Source organism: Tenebrio molitor, chromosome 3 (assembly GCF_963966145.1).
Source record: "Tenebrio molitor chromosome 3, icTenMoli1.1, whole genome shotgun sequence".
NCBI classification, from domain to species: domain Eukaryota; kingdom Metazoa; phylum Arthropoda; class Insecta; order Coleoptera; family Tenebrionidae; genus Tenebrio; species Tenebrio molitor.
Window position 1 is genome coordinate 1690623 of NC_091048.1, and position 17809 is coordinate 1708431.

The 17809-nt window shown below is 36.4% G+C and overlaps 1 protein-coding gene across 1 annotated transcript; it reads left to right on the top strand.

The window, feature by feature from the left end:
- The first annotated feature begins 385 nt into the window (after positions 1-385).
- On the top strand, positions 386-1489 carry LOC138125641 (golgin subfamily A member 6-like protein 22). The gene has a single exon (XM_069041073.1). The coding sequence runs from the start codon at positions 386-388 to the stop codon at positions 1487-1489; it is 1104 nt and encodes a 367-aa protein (XP_068897174.1).
- The last annotated feature ends 16320 nt before the right edge of the window (positions 1490-17809 follow it).

The window sequence follows — 17809 nt, forward strand, 5'->3', positions numbered from 1 at the left end:
GTGTACATCCTGGACCATTTAGCAAGGAACGAATTGAGGAAGAAAGGGGGGAGGATGTACGCATTGTTCATAGACTTCAAGGCGGCGTTCGACAAGGTTGACAGAGTGAAAATGTTTGAATGTATGAGAGAAAGAGGAATAAGTGAATGGCTGGTGCGGAAGGTCGAGGAGATATATGCGAGAACGAGGAACAAGGTGAAGGTGGGAGAGAAAGAGGGCGAATGGTTTGAGACAACAAAGGGAGTGAGACAGGGCTGCCCGCTCAGTCCCCTGCTGTTCACGATATACGTAGCGGATGTGGACGAAATGTTGAAGAAAGCGCAGGCGGGGGGGGGGGGTTGTAGTGGGTAGGGAGAAAGTATGGAGCCTGGCGTTTGCGGACAACATGGTGATTGTGGCAAAGAGTGAGAGAGAGATGAAAGAAATGATGAGGAACCTGGAAAAGTATGTGAGAAAGAAAAAGCTGGAAGTGAATGTAGAGAAGACAAAAATGATGGTGTTCAGCAAGAGAAAGAGGAAGAATGAGGAGAGCGAGTGGAAGTGGGAAGAAAGCAAGATAGAAAGAGTGAGCGAGTTTAAGTACCTGGGCTACACCTTCAACGAGAGGGCCACAGTCAGGGCGCAAGTGAGAGAGGTAGTGAGGAAGGCGAACAAGGTAGTTGGATGTGTGTGGGGAATAGGAGAGAGAATGTGGGGAGGCGAGTTCGGGAGGAGAATGATGATGTTCGAGAGCATGGTGGAGAGCGTGCTGATGTACGGAGCAGAGATATGGGGATGGAAGGAACGGGAGGAGGTGGAGAGGGTGCAAGAGAAATATTTGAGATGGGTGCTAGGAGTGGACAGAGAAACACCAGGGTACATAGTGAGGGAAGAGTGCAAGAGGAGCAAGCTGAGAGTAAAAGCGGGAAAGAGAGCGGCAAAGTTCGAGGACAGAATGGGCGGAAGGGAAGAATGCAGGATACTGACTGAGTGCTATAGAGAAAAGAAAAAGAACGCGGATGAGAAGGAGAGAGAGAAGTACTGTAGGAGGAACGGGTATGCCAGAGAGGAAGTGGAAAGAATGAGAGCGGAAGGAAGATGGATGTGTGCAGAGCTGAGCGAGAGGGACAGAGATACGGACAAGCAGGAGAGAAGGGAGAGAATCAGAGAAGCGAGGTACAACAGGGAGTATGAAAGGTGCGTGACAGAGGAGGTTCCGGTGTATCTGGGGAGAGAGAGCACGAAAGAAAGGAAAATGATGGCGAGATTTAGATGTGGGAACGAAGAGAGAGAAAATAAGTACTGGATGGAGGAGGAGGAAAGAATGTGCAGGATGTGCCGTGAGGAGAGAGAGACGATCGAGCACATGTGGAGAGGATGCGGTGAAATGAGAGAAAGGGAGGAAAAGGAACGGGGAGAAATACTGAACGAAGACGGAAGAGAGATAGGATGGATGAAAGAGGTATGGAAGAGGAGGGAAAGGATAGAGAAGGAGAGGGGTGGGGAATAAAAGAAAATGTAGGTTAATTTAAAAAAGAAAAAAGAATGATTTTGGAATTGTAAGTTTATTTAGAACTGTAAAGTATAGGAATCCTTTAAAGCCCGTAGGGTAAAATAAAGTAAAGTAGTAGTAATTTCAAAATTTTGGTCGTCAAGGTCATTCTTTGACGCAATCGAAAATGCTGCATTGTAAAACAGTCGTAAATGTCACAAGCTATCATCATGTTGTATGACATTAATTGTCATTTTGTTCTCATTTTTTTGACACTTTGTTTACATGGGCATAATCAGGCAGGGACATTTTTTAAATTTGTGACAATCTAACCAAATTTTGAAATGACATTGACGACCAAAATTTATTGCTCGCGACAGTACATTACCACTTTTAAGGGTTAATTTGGCGACCAAGGTATTGAGAAATATAAAACTTTACAACTAACAATAAATGGTTGTTAAGAACGTTTATTTGAAATTATTTAAATGTCAAAATTCTTTATTTAGCGAACCTATTCGAACCATTAGAATATCTTTGCATCATTTTTTCAAAGAATTGTTCTAATCTTTGTTAGAAACGTTGTGTTGATGTTGGTAGGACCTGTGTTGAAAATCATACTCATCAATCAAAGTCAAAACATTTCTTTAAAAGTCTTGGGCTCTCTTTTAGTCAACGCTTCTATTATCATATTACTTAATTTATATGCTTATTTAATGTTTCTATATTTTTTTGTATTTTGAATTAGGATCGCTCACCTAATCAAGAACACGAATCAATAATTCTTACGTCAATTTTTTTCAACAGTATAATATTTTCATCTTTTATTTTCTGAAAACAAAAATTGACTGGATAATAATTACTTACAATTTTTCCCCATGCAGGAAAATCTACTAATGAAAATTTTGCGGAACTTCGTTCTATATTTTGCAATATTTTGTTTGTATGGAAATGAGTTAGCAAACTATCACCAACTGCTCACATAGCAAACTATGTACGCAGATGACAGCACTGTCATATCGAATAAACCTCTTCTCCAATTGGAAACTGATTGTAACAAATTGTCAGCTTGGTATAAATATTTAGTTAGTTCATCCAAAGCAAACTCTATGCAACAAATTAACGAATCAGATTATAAAGATTTCCACATTCTACAGGTGCCCAATGAAAACCAACGACTTGAAATAACTTATGAAAATATTTATCTATGGGAAAGTTCAAAACCGCATCACAAAAACAACAAATAGGGGTTAATTTTGGAATCTGACGTAACTTATACTTTCTCACCCCCAGAGCCACCCTTTAAATTTTTTGAAATAGGAACATCCCCGTATGGCACATCATTTGAAAGATAATTTAACGAGAATGCAGTGATTTTTGCAATTTCACCAAATGATAGGCGAGTATTGTATAAAAACGTCACGATTAATATTTTTATATTTTTTTTATGGAGGTGAAAGAGACGAAAACTACAAAAGGAAATATAAATGAGCATCTAAAAGAATAAATGTTACTTTATTTGAACAGAAAGACTAGACGCGTTGAATCTTTAGTCAATATTTTATTACATAATCTACTCTCGCTTACTTATTCAGCTACATTAAAACTAAATTTGCCCTCCAGTGTGGCGCCCCTTAATATTATCGTAGTCCGCCCTTCCAATTCAATAAAGGAATCCATTACCTTTGCCGAATCTAATATATCTTACCCATTTCTTTATCTCAAAAAATATTTTTATTTAAACCGACAAAGAAAAATTTGATTGCGCTTCGGCGTAAACAGAACAATAATAAAAATTGCTTCGATTCGAAAATGTGTGTCAGAGCAAATTACCTGCGTACTTTCCCGCCCTTCAACAGGACTTTTCCTGCACAAAGAACGTGACGTCAGGAGCGAATCCTTCGGTTGGCTCCTGATGACTACGATAAAGGAGACTTCTCGATTCATAATTTCAGAAACACTGTTATTATCTTAAATTCGTATTACTTTAATGAAAGTCTGGCGCGGTGCGATGAAACTAAATTCAATCGCCGTTAGGAGATTACTTAATTATATAATGAAAGGGTGGAACAAATTGCTGGAGAACTGTTAAACCTAGATTGGGGGTCGTTTTCGGTTTAGCTAAATTTCAATAGATGTAATTCCACATTCTGGTCCCCATCGGGGGGTGATTTTTGGTACACGATTTTTTTTAAATCGGTGCTAATTGCCCTGCAAAGCTTCTAATAAATTCATGATGCAGTTTTGTTGTTTTTGTTGGCATCGATCAGACTGCGCCAAAAAGTCTGAATTAAATCAAAATCAAATAAACTGGCGAATTAAAAATTACCCACCCCACTTGTACCGCTATTAAATTATTCTGTCAGCATGTATGTGTAATTAACAGGGTTGCCATTTCTTGTGATCACATCAATTGGTTGCCTCAAACACAACTAATAACCGAATTTCAACCCTTTAACGTCAAATAGGACCATCACTCAAAGCTAATTATTTTGAACAGTGACCATCTCCATACAGAAGTGCTTCTGGAGGAAAAGAGTCCTGAAAAGCACAGTGTGCAACATTTTCCAAATCGCATCAAAGGGGAATTTGCATCAGCTGAATGATACTCGATATTGATGAACCGCAACCGAACGTTTCACCACGACAATCATTATCAAAGCTAATTAACAAAGATGTTGTTAATCAACGTCACTGGTTACTCAGTTGGTAATTTATGGCAGTGTAATAGCGAATCTTCGCCTGTACTTTAATTAATCATTAGTAGAGGAGTTGGAATAAACTGCTCTGCTGGTTTTGTTCTGGTACAGAGCACAGAAAATTGCAAATTGAAAACTAGATGGCACAGAGAAATATCAATAACAGCGATGGAATTTGTGCAAGAATCTGAAAATTAAATTACACTTCAGTAAATTAAAATGATGAGGTTGAATCTGATATGTTTTCGAAGCAGCAAACGCAGGTTGAGTGATGAATTAAGAAAATTGTTTGAATTTTAGTTTGCAATAATGATGTTTGTTTGCTCGGTTTGGTAGACACGAAAAGTTATTCAGTATTTACGCAGAGATACTGATATATGGAGACTAAATGTAATAAGATATACTCCGTTTCTGAGTTCGATGCCGGTAGGTCGTAAAACCGGGTTGTCATAAATCAATAATAATCATCGCTTAACACACGCACATGCAAATTTCTTTTGGCGGGAAGATACTTGGATTCTGAAAACTGTCTAAGAATGAGAAAACATGATGTTTGGAACATTCCAGATAAGGGATAGTACTTTAGAGCAGGCAGTCCAAAAAGTTGAATCGTATCATTTTAATACCAGTAGAATGGCCTAGGCTTCTTATAATTAATTATTCATGAAATGTTTTGGACGCACTGGAATTTGTCAGCGCTTCGGTCGTTTCATGGCTTAGCGGCATCGGACTCAGAAACAGAGTATAATAGTGTTATGGAGCGTTATGCAAACCACCATCTCAACGTAACAGCTGCATCTAAACATATTTACTACAAAGTTCTGTGAGAGATTTATTGAGGATGAGATTACACGGGGCAATCTATCTTGAATTTCTCAAACATCCGATTGTGTTAACCACAACATATTATCTAAACCTGAAACTGCAAAATTGAATAGGGCTTAATAGATTCTAACTTTATAGAATCCAAAAGCAATCGACTAAAAGAAGAAAAACAGCTTTTGTTTGGTAATTAAGATGAATATCAGAGAAGCTTTTTTGGTGTAAGATTTCTATACAGGTGTCTTAAAATTATCGTATTCCGAGTTCGGGGCTTAGTAGGGGACATCGTATTGACCAAGTAAAAATGTTTAAAAATAAATTGCTGTCACTTTGAAAAAAATATCAAAGATGCCAATATTTGTTCAAAAGTACCTGATTAATATTCTAGCTATGTTGTACTTCCCTTTTGAACAAAAATTGGAAAAATAAAACTTTTATTTTTTCAAGATAAAGCTGTTTTTTCAAGAAATGTCTTTTCATTTATATTTTAATATTTTACATAATCATATTTGAAGAAAACATGATGAAAAGTTTGAACCTTCAGACCCATATCTTTGTAAAGACCTCCCCTATATTTTTTATTTTATTTTTTCGAGATTCCTGAGATTTTTCCCTACCAAACCCCCGACTTAATATACGTTAATTTTGCGACACCCTGTATAATATATACAGACTGATTCTTATAACTTTCCGACTCTGACGAATTTTAAATGCAGCTTTCAATATGTCAGATATGTCAATTTGAGTTAGGAGTTTCAAATGATTCAGATAGTTTATTTTTTTGTTCGACACTGTCAGAATTTGAGAATTTTCTCCTGTGTGAACGGATTTTGATAAACTTGTCAAAACGAAACGTCAAGCTAATTTTAAAGATTTTCAGCGATATGGAGCCTTTGGAGGGCTCGCCGAACAAAAAAACGTTGTATTCAACTCGTTCTTGTGTAATTTGGGCTTTTTTTGGCACTCGTGGACCTTTAAAACTCTCGTTTCACTCGAGTTTTAAACTGGCCCACTCATGCCAAAAAAAGCTCAAATTACACACGAACTCGTTAAATAAACTACTATTATTTGCCGCTCGACAGCGGAGATAATGACTTTATCTGCCGCTCGTCAACTCGTTAGATGTCACGGCATTGAAATGACACTTTCGCGTTATCAATCCAGCACTATAATGTCATATTTTACTGACGTTTGAAGAAAAACTATAATTTATTTAATTTTGTATACACAGATTACTGTCGTAATTTTGGTTACGAGAAAAAGCTACAAAACATTTTGCAGCTTAATATTTCTTTGATGGTTACGAAACACTCTTTCACTTCGTAATTTATGACTCCAATTTTATCTACGATTAAAGTCCTGTCGTAATCGCAATACAAACTATAAATTCCATTTTAATCGCAGTTTCCAATCAGCTGCAATCTGTTTCATTTATGGCCAAGCTTGTGCGAATCCATTCTTCACATCTGTCAAAGAAAGCTGCAATTTAATAAATTCTCTCATTTTCTTCTCCGCACTTTTTATTTTACAGCAAATCGACCAAAAATGTATTTAAGTTGGAAGTCGCAGAGCGTGAATGTTCGAACAGAAATGTGCTTTTTTCGATTTCACCAGGTTTTCACCAAATTTTTCATTTGTGTCACTGCTACGACGACTCATTTACTTTCACGGTTTAACGATGAGTTATGATTTTCGGTCCGGAAAACCAATGGAATTGCCTTCGGCATATTTACATTTTCCGATCCCGAACATTGGAAGCTGGACAGGTGATCTATGGACCTGTTGAAATGAATCAATGTTGCTTTTGAAATTACCAAAGACACACAAATGTACCCAACTCAGTTTTTTCGACCACTCTTGTCACATTTTTCACGATTCTAGGAAAAATGTGTAGCTGGGCTCGAATCCCACAAAAGAAATGTTAACAAAGTGTCCTGTTTGCATCAAAGATTTATGCCGCAGGAAAATTGACAATAGGTAATTTGCTCTTGAGACCCCGCTCAATGTTTAAGTAAAGAGGTTTGTTAACTTGGCCTTAAAGTTTATGCTGCGGATGTTTCAGAGCGAAGCCCTTTAGCTGCAGTAGAAGTAGCTCTTGTAAAAATTGGATTAACTATACTGTCGTCTTCTCTAATTGGTCCAGAATTATGCACCGCAATAGATGGAGGTTTAAAGCTCTCGGTGGCAGTTTGTGCGTTTGCCCTAACGTGTAATGTGTAACAAAGAAATCACCAATTGAGGAACAAAGTCTCCGACCCCATTAACTCTAACTCAAACAAGCAGTCTTCGTTCATTTCTTCGGTCGAAACGATCCGGCCCCACCACCGGAACCCGTTATGCGCCCGGAGTTTGGAGTCGGAAACGCTGTTGACGAAATTTCGCCGCAGTTTGCATATTGATGGACAATTACGCCGCACCGGAAACCTTCCGGAAAATAACAAAAGCGTCTCTCTAATTCTGCGGTTCGGACATGACGCCGCAATTAAGGAAAGAATGCAATCATAAAGTAGAGCCTCCAGAAAAATTGTGACGTATAAAAACCGAATGACGACGAGATGTGGTGCCGGGATTCACTACTTTAATTAAAATATGTCGTAAAGTGGAAAGGAATGAACGTTTTAACGGCTAGTAAAAGAGGGCGAGCTTAGCCTGAAGAACTGCTGCCACTTTGCGCTTTTTCTTAATTCACATCGGCAATTAAATATTCAGCGTGTTGGCCCAACAGTGGGAAATAAAACGGAAAATAGCGAAAGTATTCGGACTGAAGGGCTTCAAAAGTCACACTAGTGAATTAAAAAAAACTGGATGACAACTAAATTTTATCCCACAAAACCTCTTAAAAAGTGTTATTTACTTGCGAGCAATGGTAAACATTCTGAGATGCCAAATTAATCTGTTTGTTTTCGTTAATACGTTTTTTACCCTCCAGTGCACCGATTCCGTTTCCACCCCTAAATAACACTTCTCATTTAACGACTTGCCGGCGTTGTTCACGCTGACGTTTCGTGTGTCAACAGATTTAATAAAATCGTCCTTCCGGATGAGGGTTGAACGGGGCAAGTTAGAGTGCCTTCTAATAATGACGCAACTAAACTGTAGTGACAAGTCAGAAAGAGAACAACGTAGGGATAAATTGTTTTGAGAGCGTCGGAAAGTGGGGTCTGTAAACACAAACAATGCACAAACCGATTGAAATGGGTCTGAGATGAAGAGCCAGTTCCTAATCGACCATCATCCGAAGCGTGGAAGCGATAACAGCGATGTTAACCAACAAGAATCAAATAATCTGGGGTTATATTAATTAACGTCTTGAGACATTTATCTGTCGGAGGAGCATGGTTCTCTTCGGCTGGCTGCTGAAATGTTCTTCACTTTTATAGCCACAGGACGCGGTCTGGAAGGATGTTAGAAACTTGACCCATAGCATTCGGTTATCTGTGATATGCTATTTCTGCACGCACATATCAAGATGTAATGGTTGGTAAAACCCCCGAAAAAAACTGACACCAAGTTGGGCGGCTCTGGGAATCGAACCCGCAACATACGGAACGCAAACCCAAGCGCTAGGCGCTCGGCCACGGCGCTCGCTTAAAACTGTGACAAACCGCAGACTTTAACTACTCTCTTGTTGAATGCCCTTTTAGACCACTCCCATTTAAAAAAATAGTGTAATCGACGTGGCACGCTAAAAACTTATACAAGGTCTCTCAAAACAGACTTGATTTAACTTTGACATTATTTAACCAGAAAACATTTTAATCTAAACTTTATAATCACTTATTCTTTAGTTGCACTTGACATTTTAATATCTCCGCGAGTCGTAACTTTTAGTTCGATGCATAAAACTAGAAGCTTTCAAGGATGTCGTTAAAATTTAATCTTTCTTGTTGAGGTGAGCAAAAAAAAATTTTGGACGTCGACTTGACTAATATGAGCCTGATTATGACACCTCTGGCTCGTTTCAGTTTTAAAAGTCCTCGACTAAATCCTGATATATGATTGTCGCATATCTTTGTCATGTCCACCGGCTCTGCAGAGTGTCCATAAACTATCCAATCCAGAACGGTGGACTTTTTTGGAAAAGTACAAAAGCTCAGGAGCGCATAATAAAAGAGGTCTCTCTCAGTGTAAACAGTTGGAAAAAGTCGAACAAGGATCGAGACGGAAACTTTCCCAATTAAACACGATCTCTACTCGGAATTCTGTATTTAATCTTTAATTCAACAACTCTTGTCTCTTTCATTTATTTATTATCTTGCACTCTTCTATTACAATTTTTATAAATTAGATTCGCCGTTCGCGAATTCGGGATCAATTTGTCACGAGGGGTGAATACTCCGCGGGTCTTGGCGTTTTCTTTGTTATTTTAATTAATCCGAGGATAATAAATCGGAAATTGTCGTCCTTTTCTGTGTTGTGTTGTGATTATTCGTTCTGATTTCGCAGCCATTGTGAATTTGTCGGAAGCGGTGCCGAATGAATTGTCACGGGGAGAGAGTATATTTATAATTAAATTATAATATCGCGGAAAATGTAGGGTGCATTAAAAAGGTTGGCGATGAACAGCACGACAACGATGGAGAAAATCGTGAATACGTTATCTCTTTAAAGTAAGTACATTTTATTCCAATTATATACAAATAATACAAATATATTTTTTTCTCAATTTTGTTGTAAGTCGTAAAATTTTACGACTTACAACCAAATTGAGAAAACTATACTGACGTTGCCTTTTACAAACACTTTTCTTTTTTTTTATCCCTGCTGAGTATGTCTCGTTCTAATTAATTTGCAGGTGGGATTACAACGTTTGCTGCACTCGTGCGTGTAGATTTCCCACTTGTAAAAAAGTTGTGCTTTAAGCGCATGTTGCATTTGTAACTGTTGACTGTCTTCTATTGTATTTTAAAACACAATTCCTTACAGTTCAATTAATTACCATGTCACACCTGTATTGATTTAATGACAAATATGTGTATTCAGGCACAGCTCCATTTCAGCTGCTTTACATCAGTAAACAAGATTAACTTGTATCTGCTGTTGTAGGTGAACCGGCATATGTGTGATAAATTCTCTGAAAAACTGCTAATAAACAAACTCTGTACATTCATTTTTTGTGTTCAACGGTGTAATTTGACCGGCAGAAACTGCTGGAAGCAAATATCTCTTTTCACTGGTGCAGAGATTTAACAGGTTGGGGCAACCAGAGCTGAATTTTCAACAACACAATTTAGTGTTGTGTAAAATACAGGCACTGAAGCTGGAAATAAGAAAAAAACGAGATAATATCAGTTTGAGTTGACAAAGTAACTACTTTCTAGTCAGTAGTAGCGAATCCATTATCCATAAACCGGTACTTCATTAGTTTTCTTAGTAAAATACTGAATTTATTAAATATTCACGAAATAATGTGACAGGTTATAAAAAACAAATCAAAAGAAAAGAGTGTGTGCTTAAGACCGCTCGACAGATTGATTTTAACTCTCGAGATTTTAGCTTGCTGCGAACGATTTTAGCGTGATGCGAACGATTTTAACGTGACGCATGAAACTAATCACTCCCCGGGAATGAAATATATGTGGTGCGCCTAAAGAAGTTTTCACTTCAAAAATTATGTGTGCTTTGAACTAGATTTCAGGCGTGAGGCGAAGCCGAGTGCCTGATTAGATGGAGCGCTGTAAAATACTTACCGTCCGACAACTGATTTAATCACTTCATTTTGTCACTATCGTTAAATTTTTACGCCCCCCGAGATAAATTTTAAATTGTACATTATACTACGTGTTTCTTTTACCGGAGACACTTTGCTGTTGATTTAGTGGTGTGCGTGCCGCGTCTCCTTGCTCTTACCAGTTAATAACATTTCCACGGCTATAATCTTTTGATAAGACTTGTAGAAAACTTCCGAAATGTAAACGAATATCTCCCACTAAATTATGAAGCAAACTCTTGGGAAAATTCCAACAAACATTAATTGTACTTGAGGATTTTATTCGACGTAAATTTACATCTAAAAGCCATAAAGCCACGAAATGCGATATTTTAATAATTTAATGGAAGAGATGAGTCCTATATTAAACTTTCCATATGTTAGACTTAATCGTTCATATTTTACAGAGCTTTATCTCTGACATACTTAATAAGGACAAAGCTAAATTGTACATTACACAGTCCAATTCGTCGCGAGCGCATATGAGATATTTGGCGGTTTTGTGGTTCAATAGTATTGGTAAAAAAATCAGTTTCATGCAAAAATTCAATTTATTGCGACTTTTGCCGTTTGCAAATCCCCCTACCTGATGGGAACACGATATCAGCCCAAAACTCTTTTTCCGGTTCCTCATCTCATAATACGAGCGAGAAAACTGTAAGCTCCTTACAAACTGAAGCGATTCTTTATGATTTGTACACACGCGGATGTTGAAAACTTTATTAGGTTTTTCTGAACGGTTTGGGACGCGATAAATCGCACAGAGCTGTATTGCGAAAATTAAAATTCGCCTCAAAGAATGATTTATTTATGGTTTATGAAAAAGTTGCTGCGTGTATGAATATTAAGCACGATATGGTACAGGAGTGCGTGTCGTAAAGCGGGAAATCGGACGATGGAAATCGAACTGGCGTCTCATCTGTGGTTGATTTAAGGGTCCTAAATAATCATTACGAGGGATGGTTTCTAGTTGTAAAATCCAATTTCTATTTAAATAACCGGTTTAGTAGTTTTATTGGTAACAAATAAGAAATGAGCAAGTGAAATTTACTGGTAGGGCTAGCCGTCCTGGACCTCATCCACACCTGACGTATACTATGTTTCTGAGTTCGATGCCGCTAAGCCATAAAACGACCGAAGCGCTGACAGATTCCAGTGCATCCAAAACATTTCATGAAAAAATGTTACAATTCAACTTTTTGGATTTCCTGCTCTAACGAACTATCCTTTAGCTGGCATCTTCCAAACGTCATGTTTTCTCACTCTTACGCCCGCACACAGCTTTCAGGACAAGGATGGCCAGTTTGTTAACGAAACCGAGCGCAAGAATCTTCCCCACAAAAGAAAGTTGCACGTGCGGGTGTTAAACGATGATTATTACTGATTTGTGTCAACCCGGGTTTCCGACTCACCGGCATCGAACTCAGAAACGGAGTTTACCAGGTGTAGATGACATCTTCTTGTATTTTATAGTAAAAATATGATCAAAACAGATGAAATAATGCGTCTTCTACTAGGATATCATTTCTATATTTCCAGAATAGCTATCGGCAAGCCGGAGGAGTCTGTAGGCGTGTAGAAGCAACTCTGTTTAACCATATAAATTGCTACGAATATCGCATGCCTGCAAAAACTGTTAATCCACATTCTAAATACCACCATTTTGATTTGTTTCTCTTATTTTTTGTACATATTAGTATTCAAGGTACAAAGTACAACTCAAAACCATCTGAAATTACAGCTCTCGAATCCAGAGTGGAAATATTATAATAACAACAACCGCTTCCTTGGTTGTTTACTCTTTTATGCAGGTGTTGAACTAGGCATGGGCAGGTAGCTGATTCATTCCAATCTTTTCCAAGAAAGATTATTTTTCAAGGAATTATTGTTTCCCCTAGAAAGAATTTCATATTTGTTTGAATCCTTTGGTAATAAATTTTTAACTTGAAATGGGAAAAGTATTGACTTCAAGAAGTAGAAAATGTCCTCCTAGAATTTTTAATTTGTCTAATTTGCTTTAAATTGTTGTAAGTAGTTTGTCAAAACGTAATCCGATTTAAAAAAAAATAAAAATATGTATATAAAACTTTGCAGAAACTGTGGATGCGCCGGGATATTTCTTCAATAAATATAAGGATATCTTCCTAACACTTTGAATATCATGTGTTATAGATTTGATTATCACAAATCGAATATTGAGCAACAGAATTACATTTACTTTAATATCGATTGAGAAAATTTATTTACATTATTTGCTAAATTCGTTGTTTTCATTTACTTCATATAACAAACAATATCCTATATACAATTTAAGCTACATTAAATCTGAAAATTGAACCTAAGAGACTTAAAGTATGGCTTAGTGAACACGAAAATCCCGCGACTGTTTCTAATATCGACTGAGAGAACTGCATTTAAAATCATGCTAAAATGACATTACAGTATGAGTGAGGAAGGCAAAGCTTTCGTTCACGCGAATTGCGATATAATTCAAGTGAACGAAAGCAGCCTTACTCTCGAGTGCTGTATTTGGTTTTCTTCGATACCTGCTTAGAAAGTGACCCTATAACTTTGTACTCAAAATTTCAAATAAAAATGAATTACATTTTCGGATGAATCTGTTGCTATGAAAAAAAAAAAAAACAAAATAAACAAACGTCAATAAAGTGATGTTGTGGAAATTGTGGAAATAAATGATGAAGAGTTATAATGTTCCTGATGCAAATGCAAATGCCGCGAGGTACCAAATGTTGTCTAAAAGATCACGTTATCATTTACGAGTGAATGAAAAGCAGTAAGTGGAGGACAATGAGCAAAAACGATGAGCCAAAGTGAATTGAACGAAAGAGAACCTTCACCCACTGGTAACTATGGATAAAAGTATTTTTCTCCAGAAAGGACGATATCCTTGTTACGGCTTGCACTAGATTCAATTTAATATCTGCAAAATACAATTTGTGAAAACTATTTGTTTTGATTTAGCCTACTAAATTTTCTGTTGAAATATTCCTTTGTTTTGTTAAATAAAAGACCAGGTCCCTAAAGCGTAAACATTTCTAAGAACAAAAGGGCAACTGCAGGTGAAGGGTGGGTGGGAATATAAATATACCTGATTAATAAGTTTCTGACAGTCAGCAGTTGGTCAGTGATCAGGTGTGAACATTAGTGCCAGTTAGCAAAATTTTACAAGTTTCGAATTTCTGCCACATTTTAATAAAACATGAGTTTGCGAAGAAAAACTTTGGCTGTCGGCATAAAAATTGAGCCAGTTATAATTTTCACTAGCGATGGAGTAGTTTGTACTGCATGTGCGATTGAAGTAAGTGAAATTTTCTGATATTTCCAACTTACTAATTTGTCTTTTATTTTAGTTACCATCAGACAGCAGGTTTGAAGTCAAACAACATGTTGAGAGTCGGGAACATTTAAAAAGCTGTAAACTGCAGAAAATAAGAGATATCATAAAGTTAATGTGGGAAGTTCAACGTCTCTGCAGCTACGAAGAGAATTTGATGTATAGGTAGTTTACATTGTATGTGCCAGTAAATTTAGAAATGTACAGTTGCAGTGTATATCCAATAATGATGATGTAATAAATTACATAAAATAAATATTATATTTTCTACTTGAAGTGGCTTTTTTATTCTGTATCTGCAGTTATTTATGAAGTGAACACCTTACATTGGTACTCACTATGATTTGGCATGCGAAAAAGGGGCATCTTTTTTTGTAAAATAAGTGGTTATAATAATGACAAGGCTAAATGTATTATTCAGAGAAATGGAAAATCTTTAATTATTCAACATCTTCCGACGAAATTAGTGCCGCCATTTTTGGTTGACATTTTATTTAACTTTCTTTGCAATATTCAACAGATTCACAAAGTGGTAAAGTAACCAAAAAGAAGTGAAGAAAAACACCAAATATGTAGTAATAATGTTGAAAAACAACTAAATGTCATAAATCAACATTTTAAGTAAAACAATTTTGAATTTTTTTTTCATTAGTTTTTGCGTAGAATAATTTTTACTTCTAAATAATAGCTATGTTCAATAAACTGTTCAATTCTCTCTAAACTAATTAATTATAAAAACAGTTTAACTATGGGTTCATAACTCCACTAGTGTTTTATAGATCTCATAATATATTCAAAATCGACATTATTATGACTTCATAATAAACAGGTGTTCTAATCTCTTTAGTACATATTAGCACTCTAAGTGTTAAGCACAGCTGAATTTGCAAAATCACAGCTGTCAAATTCAAGGTGGTTAAGATCGAAAAATTATTACATAACAGGAACCGCTTTCTTTGGTGTTTATTGTGCAGGTACAATTTCGCTTGAGCAGGTAGCCTATTTATTCCAATTTTTTCAGAGGAAAATTGTTTTGTAACGAGTTAATGCTTGCAGCAGAAAGATTTAGAATTTCTTAGCAGCCTTTGAGGTAAGTAATATTGTAACGTGAAATGGAAAAAAAAACTTTTTATTTGATATTCTGTTGTAAGTATTCCAAACGAATTTTCATTTCTTGTTGCAATACTCCGCCGCTCAGTTCTCAACAATACCTTCCAACAATTCTTGTAACCGCATTCGAACTCCTACTGAAATCTAAGTTAAATGTTAACACACTTCCACCAGTCCCAACTTCCTTGCAAGGTGTGTTTGTTATTCCAAGTCCTGAAATGGAAAGTTTAGCTCATTGCAGCGTAAGTCAACTAAACCCGCACGACAAATCCAATATTTGCTTGGTTGGATGCCTGGAGAGTATTTCATCAATATCAAAAATTAATTAACAATTTATAATGGACCTGTTATCATGATATTTTAATATTTACTAAAACACACACTTGGAACGAGTTCTTGTGGTAGAAGAAAACGCAGCATCTAATTAGATAAATATATTCGTATATTTAACTCCTTATTACCCAATTGAAATCCACTTTCTGGACAAAAATTATAATTTCGTAAAAGAAAATTTAGTAAATTAGTTGCAGGCAAAATTTTTGTAAAAACAGGTGCAGCCGAATTCCTCCCGACGGTCAAAATTTTGGGGTTTTGTACCAGGTAGTGTAGGCAAGGGATTAGCGGTGACAAAAAGAATAATCTGGTAATTAGGAATTATATTGTCTTTCCTAAAATATTAAATTTTAAGGTTTCTTGGAAATTACACGAATGTCACAGACAGACATGTTGTAGACAAATCGATATAACCTATAAATTACCGCATAACTTTGTCTTTAACAAGAATTGAAAAAAAAATCATTTATATGGTGGTTTTTATTCACTTAATATAACCAGCAATATCTTCTTTATGAGTTAAGTTACAATAAATCTGAAAATTGTGTTCTAGAGACTTAACTATGGCCAATCCAACGCAAGAACTTTTCGACTTTAATTCTAATACTAATTAAATATAATTAATTGACGGAGACGCATTAAAAATCTGATGAAATATTTTTAACAAAATAGGAAATAAGATATTAATACCCTTAAAAAAATTAATTTTCTTAAAAGAAGAATTTCAACTTATTCGTTATACAGGGTGTTATTGAAAGTTGTACAGATATTTTAACCACGAGCTTCTGGCTTCATGTAGAACTCGGAAAAAATATTTAAAAAATTCTATGTAAAAAAATAAAATGACATTTATTTTTTGAGCTACAATTTTTTTAAATTGCTTTTAGTTTTCTACGTTGTCCTCGTAGGTAAAATTTCGGCACATTTTAAAAATACACCCTTGTATATCATGTTTTATAAAATATACGCCAATGCGAAGTAACCTATAGGAAATATGCTTGAAAACAAGGAAACCGCATTGGTGTACGTTTTATAAAATATGATATACAGGGCGCATTTTTAAAATGTGCCGAAATTTTACCTAGAGGTTGTTTGACAACGTAGAAGACTAAAAGCAATTAAAAAAAATTGTAGCTCAAAAAATAAATGTCATTTTATTTTTTGACAGAATTTTTTAGATATTTTTTCCGAGTTCTACATGAAGCCTAGTAGCTCGTGGTTAAAATTTGGCCGCGTATTTCAGAGAAACCTGTAGTGGTTTATCAGCTCGCGACGCCACTGGTAAGCAAATTTTTCGGTGAAATGTCAAAGCCAGTAGCTCGTGGTTAAAATATCTGTACAACTTTCAATAACACCTTGTATGTATTTTATATGTATTCAAAATATAATCAACAATAAACAAGCAAAAGAAGTTTCCCTGGTGATCTTCGTCATTAGCTTTTGAAAAGAACTGTTTTCTTTTATAATTATTACTTTGCAGTAAACGATACAGTTCCCATAAATAAAACGTCAGTATTTTTTACATTATAAAGAAATTTGAAAGAGAAAAAAGTCGTTAAAAAAATGTCAATCGATGAAACTGTCAAAAACTCGACATGCAAATCGTTAAATTACTCCGAAACACATTTTTAATTTAGTATCGAACGTGTCATCAACCCCTTGCACCGACACTTTAATTAATCGAGTTAAAATAGAACCCCCTCTTTGATTTTTCTTCCGGAAAACAGAGGAAGGAAATCGTGCCTTCTGAAAATGTAGCTTGTTAAGCAGCGAACATAATGGATTTTCACTTGGACCATCAACCTGTCGCGCCGCCCCCTCCAGTCGCTGTCATTCCATTTAAAGAGCCTATCCAGCCAGCGCGAAAGAAATTTGAAATTAAAATGAAAAATCGGGCTTTCCACTGTCCCCATAAATCACCACATATCGTTGTGAATGTCACTCTCATTCTTCGCCCGTCGCATAAATCACAAAATCGACATTAAATAATTAAATCGCGCCATCAATAATCGAAAACAACGGGTCGGACGGGGACGGAAAATTGCGTCGAGTTGCCACCTGCTTCTCAATTTATTTAATCACCCTCCGTTCCGCCATAATTATACAAACAAGGCGGATAATTCCCTTAAGAGTTGCCGTTATCGCCGGGCTAGACCCTGATTAATGCGCGACTAATGCCTGATGATGGTCCGGACAGGTTGCCCGGAAGGCTAACCTGAACCCGTTAACTTTTAAATTGATTACAAAACTATATTTTATTTAATTAGTTACGGTCGGGTGAGGAGGGCGCGTCGGAGGATTCGGGTCGA